The 14,125-nt window shown below is 37.1% G+C and overlaps 1 protein-coding gene across 1 annotated transcript; it reads right to left on the reverse strand.

Annotated features, from left to right (window-relative positions):
* Positions 1–459: 459 nt before the first annotated feature.
* LOC113352028 lies at positions 460–834 on the reverse strand. Its single transcript, XM_026595912.1, has one exon. The coding sequence runs from the start codon at positions 832–834 to the stop codon at positions 460–462; it is 375 nt and encodes a 124-aa protein (XP_026451697.1).
* Positions 835–14,125: the final 13,291 nt, after the last annotated feature.

The following is a 14,125-nucleotide window of genomic DNA, read 5'->3' on the forward strand; positions in this document are numbered from 1 at the left end:
TCCATTCTGGATATTTTGCTGGTCTTATAATCCCTGCTTCTAACATTTTTTGTAACTTTGTTTCTATTTGAGGATGATATGTTGTTGCGATTTTCGTATTCTTTGTTTAAATGGCTTTGCATTCTTTTTTAAATCCAATTTATGGAATGCAACAGATGGATCTATTCCTGACATTTCTTCCATACTCCATGCGAAGATATTACTATATTCACGCAAGATGTTTATTGTTTTTTCTTCCTCTTCTTTATCCATCTTTGTTCCTATTTTCAGTATTTTTGGTTCTTATTTTATACCAACATTTACTTCTTTCGTTGGCGTTGTTGCAGTAAAATTCGCTCTTGATTCTCCCATTGGTGTTGACTCCTTAATCTCTTGAATTGGTTCACCTTCCTTCTCTGGTATTTCCCTTGGTATTCCTTTCCCTTCCTTCGCTCTAATCATGTATATCCGACATTATTCTTATTTCCTTAACTCCTTTGCTTTTCTCCAGCGATTCTTTCGCTTCTTTGCACGTCCTTCATAATTTTTTACATCTACCTGATGGCAGATCTTCGCACTTGTAACATCTCCTCTAATTTCACCTATTCCGCTTGGAATTGGGAATCTGACGCATTGATGTAGTGTGGACGCTACGGCTTTTATCGCGTGCACCCATGGCCTCCCCAATAACATGTTGTATGGTGATTCGATATCAACCACACATAATGTTGTCTTCACTTCTACTTCTCCCAACAGTATTCGCATTGTAATCTCTCCTTTTGGTTTTGTGACTGCTTTATTAAATCCATGTATATTATAAGCTGGACATGTCATGTCCACATCTCTGTATCCCATTGCTCTGAACTCACGATAAAATAGGATATCAACAACACTTCCGGTATCTATCAACGTTCTATTAATTCGCCCATTCTTCTGAGCTTTCCGTCCTATCACCAACTTTTCTTCGCTCAGCCGTTATTGTAATCACCAATGGATCTGTTCTTCTTAAATTTTCTTCCGGAATTTCATCTGCTGCAAACGTTATCTTCGTCTTTTCCCACTCTTTTAAAGGAGATTCTTTTTCCACCGTCGTCACCTTCTTTCCTTTATAATCTCGTTATGTATTCTTCCTGTGATTCCTGCTTGAAAATGCGCATCAGAAAGTGGTGCTTTAGTTATAGAATTACACTGTATACCTCTACCTCTTCCTTGTATCGTCATGATTTTTATTTTTCTTATAGATCCTATAGATTCTTCGCTTTTCATCTTTATCTTCTCCAAAATCTCCAGATCCAATTTTTCAAGATTCTACAAACTCGTTGACAGGATTTATCACTCCCTATTTCTAGCGCCAAAATGTAGTTGCAGGAAATCCTACAACCACATCCATTCTATACTATATAATTCTCTAAGTAATCATGATGGAAATCACTTGTTTATTAATCAAGATCTTGATATCGAATACAAAATATTACAAAGACCTTACTTGTTCTCCAAATAAACTTTCTCTCTCCTAATTTCTTGTCCAACACTCACCTTAGAGATCTCCCTCAATACACAGTTTCCTTCCCCTTATATAAGGTAATACATAGTGGATAACAACTAATAGATCCCCTATTTTCGGAATCACTGTGCGTTACAATCGCTCATGTACATCCGTTCAACCTCGCATATTTTACTCTTTCGCACAGATCATCACACTTTACTCATGACTATGTTGACATCATTAAATACGCCATCCTAATTTTCTATATGCGATGAACTTCGCTTACATTAAATGACCTTTACTTCGCATATATAACGAATGTGCGATATTTCACTCCTACAAAAGAAGTGAAAAAAATGCAAAACCTACTGTGTGAGCTGAGAACCAGGCCAAAATATCAAATAACCAAGGGAAAATGGACCAGAACAACTTATCGTTAAATTTCGCAAGGGACATATCTAAATCTTTGTACCCCTATGTAAGAGTTCACAAAATTCAACAAATAGGCCGCCATTTATTTTTATTACCTAAAATGTGCACTGAATATTGTGTTTTCAGTATCCTTGTCAAGTAAACAAATTTGCACAAGTTAGGAAAATATGAAGGAAAATAAAGACACTATGCAAAATTATGAACGTATGAACAAGTTGTAGTTTCAGGAAATCCTACAACTACACACTTAATGTAATCTTAATATCAACTCAAGTAAGCATCTTAAAATTCATACATTCATTCATAGAATCTTCAATATGGTTATAAGATTTGAGATGAACTTTAACTTGGAGAGCAAACAATATTTTTCTCTCTCCTAAATTCCAAGTCTAAGCTCTCAAAAAGATCTCTCCCTTTACATGGTCGCTCGGTCCCCTTATATAGGGATTTTGCATAGCGGATGACAGCTAATAAAGCCCTTATTTTCGGATCTGGCGTGCGTAATTAACGCACGCTTACTCTGACCCTTCTCGTACATACTCCATAACTTCGCGCGATCATCAAACTTTTCTCGTGATTCTTCTGACGTCATATGATGCGTCATCTTAAATATACTGTACGCGATAGCCTTCGCTCATTCATCGAACCATTTCTTCGCATACATAACAGATGTGCGGTATTTAGAATCTACATTTTGCCTCTTCTCATGTCGTTTCTTTGGAAAGGGAGCGATATGAGAAACTCCCATTTACAGTGCCGCACTCACTCACCTCTTCATATTCTTATCATCCGACAAGCTTCCGTGATTTGAGTGTAACAGTCTACAAGTACTGATTTTCTCCCTTTTTACCGGCACGTTCGAATTTAACCGGTCACTTTTTCATCTATTTATTAACCAAATTTGAGGAAAGATAATCTTTTCTTGTCCATTTCAACTTCTCTTCTTGTCTCTGCAAATCTTTATCTTCTCCAAATTCCTCCATCATTCTTTCAAGGCTTCATCTCTAAATTTTGATGTTGTTCCCATGGATCCTGATCAAAGGTTTGTATCGTTTGCTGGAATTGATATGATCTTTCTTTATGTTATCGATTTGTCGTCATATTAATCTCCATACTTATTCTGTTTCAGCAAAAATTCTTCTTCTAGGAGTATAAAATTCACAATTCCGAACCCTAATTCTTCTTCAAGCTTGAAGGACAAAGAATCTCTCAAGAGGAAGCCATCAAATAACAAAGGAGTAAGAAATACTTTCTTTTGTATAAACAATATTGTTGCCTCTGTTTCGTATCTGATTTTTTATTTCGCAGGAGTCCGAATGTGAGATTGATGGTGGTAAGAAACCTAATATGAGAAGAATTCGCAAAGCAACTCCACTCAGCAAGAATCTCTTAATTCCTGACTTCGATTGCCAGGAGGTTGATGCTTCTTCTTGCGTCAATACTGGAGCTCCTGCGCCAAACTTGAATGCTCCTATTTTTTTGGATTCAACTACTTCTCCAAATGAGACTATCGCTTTTCAGGAGAATGCTCCTACTGATGAAGTAGCGAAGAACATTCCCTTTTCTCCTTCAGTATCCGCACCACCCGTGGTCCACACTGTTTCTACCTTCGTCAATATTCCTTTGTCTGCTAATATCCCCACACCTATAGAAAATGTCATTGCTTCTGCTTCTGCGAATATTCCCGCATCAATGGAGAATGTTACTGCTCCTGACTCTGCGAAAATACCTCTTCTTCAATAATGGGAAAATCTCCTTCCATATTAACAAACTCTTCTTCTCTTTCTTCTAAATTTTCTCCTTTTTCTCTAGAATCCCTTTCTATTGATAATGAGATTTTATGAGAGATGAGTTCCACTTCTCAAGCTTTATCTGAGCTTATAGACTCTGTTCTCTCATCTTCTGATGACCCTTTTAAGCTACGCATCTGTAGGGCTCTGAAGAAATTGGTGTGTGATTCTCCACCCAACAAACCAACCAGGGGCGAAATCTTCTCTGAAATCAATCCAAGCGTACATATTCTTTTGGATGTCCTGGTAAACATTTTTTCGCACATCTTTTTATTCTCATTGTATTACTTCGTATTTATTCATGTTTCTTATTCCCCTTTTAGGAAGCTCGTCGTCGCATGATTTTAGCTGAAGGCTATTTTGAATTCCATAATTCCACAATGGAACTTTCTCATCAAAAAACCATCCTAAAAAATGAAATTAACAAATTCAAAGAAGAGCTTCAGACCGCAACTCTTAAATCTGATGATCTTCGTAAGAGGAACCAAGACCTAAGAGGTACCCTTCTTTTTTCCTTTACTTTTCTCTTATTGTAATCTGTTTTTCTTTTTTTTTTTGAAATTCGCATACACGTTAAGATTTAAATCAGAAACGCGTTATGGAGTTATACGGGTTTCAATTTGCTGATGAAGATGCTCGCTCTGATAATGAGAAGTTACAGAATCAGATAATTCAACTAAACAACGAACACTCGTATTCGCTTGACCAGATTGAAAATCTAACAAATGAGAATGTCTATTTGTCTCAACAATGAGAAACATTGGATTCCCAACTTTCCCATCTGTCTTATTTATTAGATATTGCTGATTTGAGACATCAAACCTTATCACATGAAAATTAGGGTCTTTCCCAAGAGAAACGCTCTTTTCTGAAGAAGGAAACGATGTTTTCGCGTCAATATCTTATTCTACAAAAAGTTTGTGAAGATAAAGAAGAATCTCTTCGCTTATTACAAAAACAATATGATGAATCTTCAGAGAAATTGACCGCTCAGAACGAAAAGATTATTCAGAGTAAGATAAATTTGACAGTGAAAATGAATCAACTTCGAGAAGAGTATTCCTAATTGAAAGAATCTCATGATGCTCTTATGAAAGAGAAGAATTCCCTTGCTTTAGATGAAAAAAGAATTCAACTTCATCTTAAAGGTCTAGTTGGTGATGATTTTGATAAGGCTATGGAGAATATGAAGAATAATGGTCTTGGTTTAGCTCAATATCTCATTCTCAGAGGGAAGGTAGTCACACGGAGCTGACTGCCTTAATTTACTTATCTTTTTTAGCTATTACTTCAATTCTGTCGTTGCGAGAACTTCTCCTCTTTTATAACTCTGAATTTCTTCAAACAGATTCTGAAAAATCGCACCAGTCTACCATCTCCCAGCTAAGATCTGATCTGGCCAAGGTTCACAAAGAGCGTGCGAAGAAAACAGAAATATCCAAAGATCTTTCAGTTGTACTCAGTTCTTCTCGCGACCGAGCTGAAAGGAGATTTTATTTTCTTCAAGATTTTATGGAGGTTGATAGAAGGAATGCTGAAAAGAATATCGCTCGCCAAGCTCACACTAAAACTCAGAATATTTTCAATAAGATTCTTCTAAGAAAATCACTTCCTCCGGTTATTGTTCTTCCTCTTGAGATAAGTGATGATGAAAATCTCCCTAAGCCTGATAGTGACTATGATCATGTAAGTGATGAGGAAGAAGCTCTCAACATCCCACATCAAGAGAATCAACTTGGGGAAAACAAATCTGGTGAAGATTTATCCAAAGATCCTGAGAGTGAAGTCAACATCGAAGCTTCTACAGGTGTTTAAGATTCGCCTTCTAATCATACTTCGCTTTTTTCTTTTCTTAATTTCTTGTCTTTTCGCAAATGTATTTTGGGTTACTTCAAACATTCACTTACTTTACATACTCGTTTCTTGATAAGGAAGATAATATGTCTTTTCTTTCAATCTCCATACTTGACTCTTATTTATTTTACTGGAAAGAAACGTGAAGTAATTTTGAACATCTCTTATATAACCTGCAAAATAATATTAGTGTGAGTTTGTGTTTTCTCATGAGGTATTATCGTGCCTTCCCAAGTAAAGGTCTTATTTTTCCTAGTATATTAAATTCTTGTGTGCGACGAGATCGCAGGACGTCTTTACGCTTTCGCGCAATGACCCATTGATCTTGCCTTATCATCTCCTTGTATTATTGCCTCTTCAGGTTTTATTATTGCGCGAATATGATAAGTATTAATGCTCCCGTGAGTAAAAAGTCTTATGATATTCGCGTCTTTTGACACTATTCAGCTCTCTAATGGAGGGTGTCATCCTTATATTCCCCCTGATTGCCCCTTCAATGAGGCGTACCCCTACCGGGTTAGGGTGGGCTCCTCCCATCCAGTAATGCAACAACCAGTTGTTTTCACGGCCTCTTATACCTCCACCTATATGGCTTATGGTTACAAGACCGCACCCTAAGTGGGGTTTCTTCGGACCGAGTGCATCATAGTCAAGACTTGTCAAGAGCATCCAGGTACGCTCCAGACGCCCCAGGCACCCTTGACTCAACCGTGTACCTCTGCGCCTTGATCGAGTTTCTACACTCCTTAGGAGAGACCTTGTCACCTTAATCTTTCGATATAGGAGTCTCTCCTGGATATGCTTTTATTTCGCCCCAAATATCCATGACTCAAGCTCCAGGGTCGGTGTATCTTTCACTTGAGCCATGCTAACTAACATCCGAATTATAACGTGCGTTAGGTCTTATTATTGCCTCTTGCCTTATGCGAACCAAGGTGCACGCCGCAATCAAATAGCTAGGCTCCTTAATTGGAGACTTTATTTCTGATGCCTTGTATGAAGGTCTTACTATAAGGTCTTAGTTTTTCCTTTTTCTTGTATAATATCTTTATAACGAAATCTTCAAATTCATTCATTTAATTAGTACATTCTCATTGAATATTTAGGAATTCGCATCTTCATTTTCGCTCTCTTAACTTTCACATACATGTCTGCCTCTTATATGTATGCGATCATCATCGCATTATCTATGTATAATATTTCTTTAAGTATAATCTGTTCCATGGACATTCTAATTTTCGACCTGTGTTCCTTCCTTCAGGATCCATCAATTCATAAGCTTCATTTCCAATTATTATTTTAATTATGTAGGGTCCATTCCATCTTTTCTCCAACTTTCCATCATTTCCTCTTTGATAAGGCGGTATCTCTCGCAACACTGATTCTCCTGGCTGAATGTCTCTTATTTTTACGCGCTTGTTATATGTTCGAGCTATCCTCTGATGGTAATTTTCCATATGTCGCAAAGCAACTTCCCCTCTCTTCTAGATCATCCAGTTTTGTTAGGATTAAATCCACACTTAAAATTATTTTCCCATGCTTCTCGCTTAGTTGTAGGAATTATAACCTCAGTTGGCAATACTGCTTCAACTCCATATGTCAAGCAAAAAGGTGACATTCATGTAGCTTCTCTTCTAGTTGTTCTGTATGACCATACTGCATTGTGTACTTGTTCGCACCATCCTTTATTATATCCCTCTAATTTCTTTTTCAATATATCTGCGATTGTCTTATTGGTCGCCTCAGCTTGACCATTGCTCTGTGGATACAATGGGTTGGACTTCCCGCTTTGGATTTTGAACGCATTAAGCAACATTTCTATATTTTCTCCTTCAAATTATTTTCCATTATCGGAAACTAGTTGTGCTGGGATTCCGAATCTGCAAATGATATTCTCAAATATGAATGTGAAAACATCTTTATCTCGAATGTGCTGCACTGCTTTCACTTCTGCCCACTTTGTAAAATAATCTGTCGCTATTATTAAATATCGTTTTTTTCCATGCCCCTGGTATGAATGGACCCACAATGTCTAGCCCCCATTTTCCAAATGCCCATTCACTTGTTGATGAGTTAAGCATCGCCCCGGGTGGGTGTATTTTCTTTCCATGACATTGGCACTCTTTGCATCTCCTTGACACTTCTTTCGCGTCTTCATGCATGTATGGCCAGTAATAACCTTGTATCTTCGTTCTATACGCCAAATACCTTCCTCCACTATGATTTCCTACGTCTCCATAATGTAATGCTTTCAAGATTTCCATTCCTTCTGTTCTTGTTAAATATCTAAGCGACGGTCCAAGGAATGATCTTCGGTAAAGTACACCATCTCTCAGCTCATAATTTGTTGCTCTGCTCTTTAACTTGTGTGATTCCAACCTGTTTCTTGGGACTTCTCCTTTTTTAAATACAAATGAAATTGGGTTCTCCAATATGCGACTTTATTCGCCTGCTCTTCTTCTTCATTGTCTACTAGCATTGCATCTACATCTTCGCATTCTTCTTTATTAATTGATGGTAAATTGAGTGTTTGAATCTTTATGTCCCTCGTAGTCAGATCCACCATCATAGACGGAATAAAATCAAGTGCATCTGCTAGCCGGTTATCTTTCCACGAAATGTGCATCCAATTTATTTTTGGAATTTGTGCTGACAGCTCTCCGACAAGCTTCTTGTATTTTTGCAATGATGGATCATTTGTGCTATATACCCCTTCTATTTGGCGAATGACCAACTGGGAATCACTAGTGATTCGCGCATCTTCTATTTTCATTTCAATGGCTAAACGTAACGCGTGCACAACCGCCTCATACTCACTGGTGGACGCGAATTCCAGTCTGACTGAATATGCCATTCTTGTTCATGCCGGTGAGATGAAAACTATTCCAATTCCATTACCTTCTCCATTTGATGATCTATCCACCAATATCTCCCATCTAGTGTTATCTATCTACATGTCTTTAGGGTTCCCACACTCGTCATCTATATCCATCATCTCTTCCACACTTTCATCATGTTCTAAAGGGAATTCTGCCAAGAAATCTACAATTACTTGCGACTTTGGGGAAGATAATATTTCATACTTGTTCTCAAAGTTCCCTATTTGCGCATTCCACCTCTCGATCCAACCTGATCTTTTTGAATTTTTCATTACTGACTCAATTGGTATTTTTGTTAACACTTTGATCTTGTGAGCTTGAAAATATATACGAAGCTTTTGTGTTGCATACACCAGTGCGAGTATTAGCTTTTCTATTTTTGAATAATTGTTCTCTGCGGCATTATAAGTTTTGTTTATGTAATATATCGGTTTTTCCACTCCTTCATCCAGACATAACAGTACGACACTTAATGCGTGTGGTATTGATGCTAAATATATTAGTAACTCCTCTCCTTTTTCCTCCTTTTGCATGATGGACAAATTCATTAGACGGTTTTTTACACTTTGTAGGGCTTTGTCGCATTCATCCGTCCACTTGAACTTAGTCCCCTTTTTCAGAATATTAAACAAATGTTTGCACATGTCTGATGATCGCGAAATAAATCGCCTTAGTGAAGCTAGCAATCCATTTAGTTTTTGGACATCTTTTACAGTCGCGGGTGATGGAATTTCTCGAATCGCTTGTACCTTCTCTGGATCAACTTCTATTCCCTTCTTTGATACAATATAACCTAAAAACTTTCCCGATGCTACTCCGAAAATGCACTTTTCAGGATTTACCTTAATATTGAATTGTCGCATCTGTTCAAAGATTTCCCTAAAGTTGTCTACATGATCTTCAACTTTCTTATTTTTTACCAGCATATCATCAACATAGACTTCTAATGTGGTATGTATCCACTGTGCGAGCACCTTCTCCACCATTCTTTGATATGTTGCACCCGCGTTTTTCAAACCGAAAGACATTTTTATATAAAAATATAATCCTCTAGGCGCGAAAAAAGCAGTATGCTCTTGGTCTTCTTCAGCTAACGGAATTTGATTGTAACCCTTGTATCCATCCATCAATGATATTCTGTCATTTCCTGCTGCCGACTCAACCATCTGTGGTATGTCTGGCAATGGATAACTGTCCTTCGGGCATGCTTTGTTTAAATCACTGAAGTCAATGCAAATCCTTATTCCCATATTTGCTATCCATTCTGCATACTTCGCCGGTCTTATGATTCCTGCTTCAAGCATCTTCTGTAGTTCTTCTTCTATCTGAGAATGATATGTTGTTGCTATCTTCCATATCCTTTGCTTGAATGGTCTTGCATTCTTGTTAATATCCAACTTATGACATGCGATGGATGGATCTATTCCTGGCATTTCTTCCATGCTCCATGCGAAGATGTCTTTATATTCTCGTAAGAGGTTTATTGTTTTTTCTTCTTCTTCTTTGCCCATCTTAGTTCCAATTTTTAATATCTTTGGTTCCTCTGTTATTCCAACATTTATTTCTTTTGTCGATTCTGTTGCGATAAAATTCGCCTTGGGTTCTCCTAGTGGTGTTGGCTCTTTTATTACATGCATTGGTTCGCTTTCTTTTTCTGGAACTTCGCTTGGTATCCCTCTTCCTTCTTGTGCCCTGATCATGTATATTCGGAATTCTTCTTCTTTCCTTAATTCTCTTGCTTTTCTCCAACGATCTTTTCGCTTCTTTGGGCGATCTTCATAGTTTTTTATATCTATCCGGCTGCATATCTTCGCACTCTCAATATCTCCTTTGATTTCTCTTATTCCACTTGGTAATGGAAAACGGATGCATTGGTGAAGAGTTGATGTTATGGCTTTTATCGCATGTATCCATGGTCGTCCCAAGAGCATATTATACGGTGATTCCACATCAACCACACACAATGTCACTTGTGTTTCTATTTCTCCCAACAATATTTGCACTGTTATTTCTCCTATTGGTTTTGTTGTTGTTTTATTAAAACCATGAATATTGTAACTTGAGCGATCCATATCTGTATCCTTATATCATATTCCTTTGAACGTGCGATAAAATAAGATGTCCACCGAACTTCCTGTATGTACTAAGGTTCTATCCATCGCCCATCTATCTTGTTCTTTCACTCCAACATGTTTTTCTTTGCATTATACAACCAATGTAACCACCAAAGGATTTGTTCGTCTTAAATTATCTTCTCGTATTCTTCCGCCGTGAATGTTATACTCTGTTTCTCCCAATCTTTTAGTGGAGAAATTTTTTCTAGCGTCATAATTTTCTTTCCTTCGAAATCATGCTTGTGTATTTTTCCTGTAATTCTTGCATGGAAATCATCAATAGTGTTCTTGGTTATTAAGTTGCATTGTAACTTCTTGCTGCCCTTAGCTGCTTCAATGATTTTTGTCATTTTTGTTTTATTACTTCAATTAAAAGAATAATCTCTTTGTAAAGATCCAAAAATTTGAACAATGAAGATAAAATTTCTGAGGCTATCCTTCTGAACCTTTAGGTTTGAACTTCTAAACCTTCACCACCACAGTATATCATTCCAAGCTGTTTTCTAGCGCCAAAATGCAGTTGCAGGAAATCCTACAACTACACCCTTAATGTAATCTTAATATCAACTCAAGTAATCATCTTAAAATTCATACATTCATTCATAGAATCTTCAATATGGTTACAAGATTTGAGATGAACTCTAACTTGGAGAGCAAAAAATATTTTTCTCTCTCATAAATTCCAAGTCTAAGCTCTCAAAAAGATCTCTCCCTTTACATGGTCGCTCGGTCCCCTTATATAGGGATTTTACGTAGTGGATGACAGCTAATAAAGCCCTTATTTTCGGATCTGGCGTGCGTCATTAAAGCACGCTTACTCTGACTCTTCTCTCACATACTCCATAACTTCGCACGATCATCACACTTTTCTCGTGATTCTTCTGACGTCATCTGATGCGGCATCTTAAATATACTATACGGGATAGCCTTCGCTCATTCATCGAACCATTTCTTCGCATACGTAACAGATGTGCGGTATTTAATATCTACACAAGTTGTGATTTAGGAGGAACGCGCGATTGGGGATACTTATATTAATTGGGGGTATGAATTACTAAAGGGGTGTTTTTGGGGGCGAAAATACTAAAATACCCTTCCATCTAAATTAAAATTTAAAACTAATAATCAAAATCAAATCCTAACAAGTTCTTAAAGATATGTTAAATTGAATTGTTGTTGAACAAGAAGAAGAAGAAGAAGAAATGGCTTCATTGAGAAGGTACATGATACCCAATCATATTTAAAGTGTTGTTGTTGTTTTAAAACTTCGTTTGGGTTATAATCATAAACTGAAGTTTCAATCCAACTCCTGGCTTGTTGAATACTCTACTGTTTTTTTTGCCGGCATGGTTTTTAGGATGAATACCATGTCAATCTCTAGTGCCGGCATGGTTTTTCAGGATGAATACCATGCTGATACTAGTGCCGGCATGGTTTTTAGGATGAATACCATGCCGATACTTTCTATTTAAGACAGAATTTTTATATGTTTTTGTCCTCAAACCGGCATGATATACTTGGGAATCGACCATGCCGGCACTACTACCGGCGTGCTCGATAATGAACTTTCCCTGCCGGCAGTGTACTTACAATTTCAAAATTGGGGTATATTGCGTATCGGCATGGTGAAAGTATGAATACCATGCCGATTTGGGCATGGTTTTCATACTTTTACCATGCCGACACTGAGTTTTTCAGGCGTAACAATGGCGGATTCGATGTAAAAGAAATCAAATTTCAATACATTAATACCTATATATAACTAACTGGAGCACTTGTATATTCAGCTTGTTTACTTTCCTGGGTTGGTTCTTCACCGGAATCTTCATGATCGCAAATATTTGTGATTTAATGTTAATGCATCAACAAATTCAATGATAATGATTCATTCTAATGATTATCAAACTAATCTATTAACTTACCTAATTATATTTAACCACTAAACTTAATTAGTGAGGGGTATATTGGGAATTAGTTAAACTACATGGATAAGGGATGACTCTGATTTACTATTTATATCCTATTTTTGTCTTTTCCTTTATCCCTAATTAATATAAGTATCCCCAATTGCGCATTCTTTAGGAGCATGCTTAGCAACTAGGAGTTGAAACATGTATTAATACAAACTATGAGTTCAAATATAAATTGATAATTAAAACAACTACTAGTTAAATAAACAATTAGGATATTGAAAGGACTCTATCCTCCGAATTCAAGAAAAAGTTCCTTCAATTCAACAGGAAAGTCATCAACTGAAAGTTCCTCTTTCTTCCCACCATGGGACACCATCTTAGCCATGTAATCATCGGGTATGTTCCAACCTTTACAAAAGGCATTTACCATAACACTACGTCGCCTATATTGTTTTCATGCATCAATTATTTGCTCCATAATTTTAACGACATCAGGAAGTGAATCACCCTCCCATAACAACTCCGACAGACAACCGACACATAACATATCACTTTCTTTATGGGGGTGTCGACGACAACCACCCTCACGGCCGCTAATAAAGCATTCTTGAACGGCTTGATTCACCCTGTGTGAATTGCACACACAATAAGCCCACTTAATGTCATCGAACTTCTTAGCAAGATATAAACCATGTAAAAGACCCTCTAAAGCGTGATACAATGTTGAGAATTTCTTTAAGGAACTCCCCCCTACAGCAGCAAAAGGGCCACCATCTAAGCCACCAGTCCATATCACAGCTCCATACCCACCAGTTTTAACTTTGTTGTTTTTCCTGTAAAATCCATCAAAGGTAATTAGATGCACATCTTTTGCATCCTGAAAACACTTGTTTTCTTCATTTATGGCCTCGTATAACAACCTTTCATCCTCTGCATTAAATAATGATGAAGTTGTTTGAGGTGCAGTTATGGTTTTATTAGCCCCATCATCAGTTTCTTCAGATTCCTCATCTTCATTCCATGTATCAACCTCCTTAACAACACCCATCTCATCTCTTTCAAATTCAATTCGCTTAAGGGTATCATAATATGTAGGTTGCTTGATGGAGGAAGTGGAGAAACCAGAAAGCAAACCATGAGGACGGATAGAATCACCAAGATGATCAACTTGAGCACACCACTACTACTACCACACTCCATCTCATCAATGTCACTGACAAAAAAAAAGCAGATGCAATATATCAGAAACTGTGAAATAAAAGAGATATATAATTTTGAAAGTACTCAATCTCTTAATCTCTTGCATAATTATTCTTGAGAGTTAGATCATCACCGAATAGCTTGTACAATAACACTTTCTTTTTTTGATGGCATTGTCCGGCAACGAGGACACCGTTTTAAACTGTGAGGATAACGATGAGCACAACAAGTACACCTACAAAAAAAAATATATATATACCAAAAAATTGTCTAAAAAATTGAAATAAAGGATTTAATTAAGAGACTAAACATCCGATCATTACCTTAGAAGAGGACCACCACGACTACCAACTTCAAGCCAACCGTCACCTTCCTCCATGTGTCAATGAAAAGGACAAGTAGGCAAAACATCACTAAACATCCGATCATTACTTAATTTAAACAAAACAAATATTACTGACAGAAAGTTGGAAGTTGG

This window comes from Papaver somniferum, chromosome 2 (genome assembly GCF_003573695.1).
Source record: "Papaver somniferum cultivar HN1 chromosome 2, ASM357369v1, whole genome shotgun sequence".
NCBI classification, from domain to species: Eukaryota; Viridiplantae; Streptophyta; class Magnoliopsida; order Ranunculales; family Papaveraceae; genus Papaver; species Papaver somniferum.

Excerpts from the sequence above, each read along its gene's own strand:
- LOC113352028 (XM_026595912.1), bottom strand. The coding sequence starts at position 834 with ATGGGATACAGAGATGTGGACATGACATGTCCAGCTTATAATATACAT.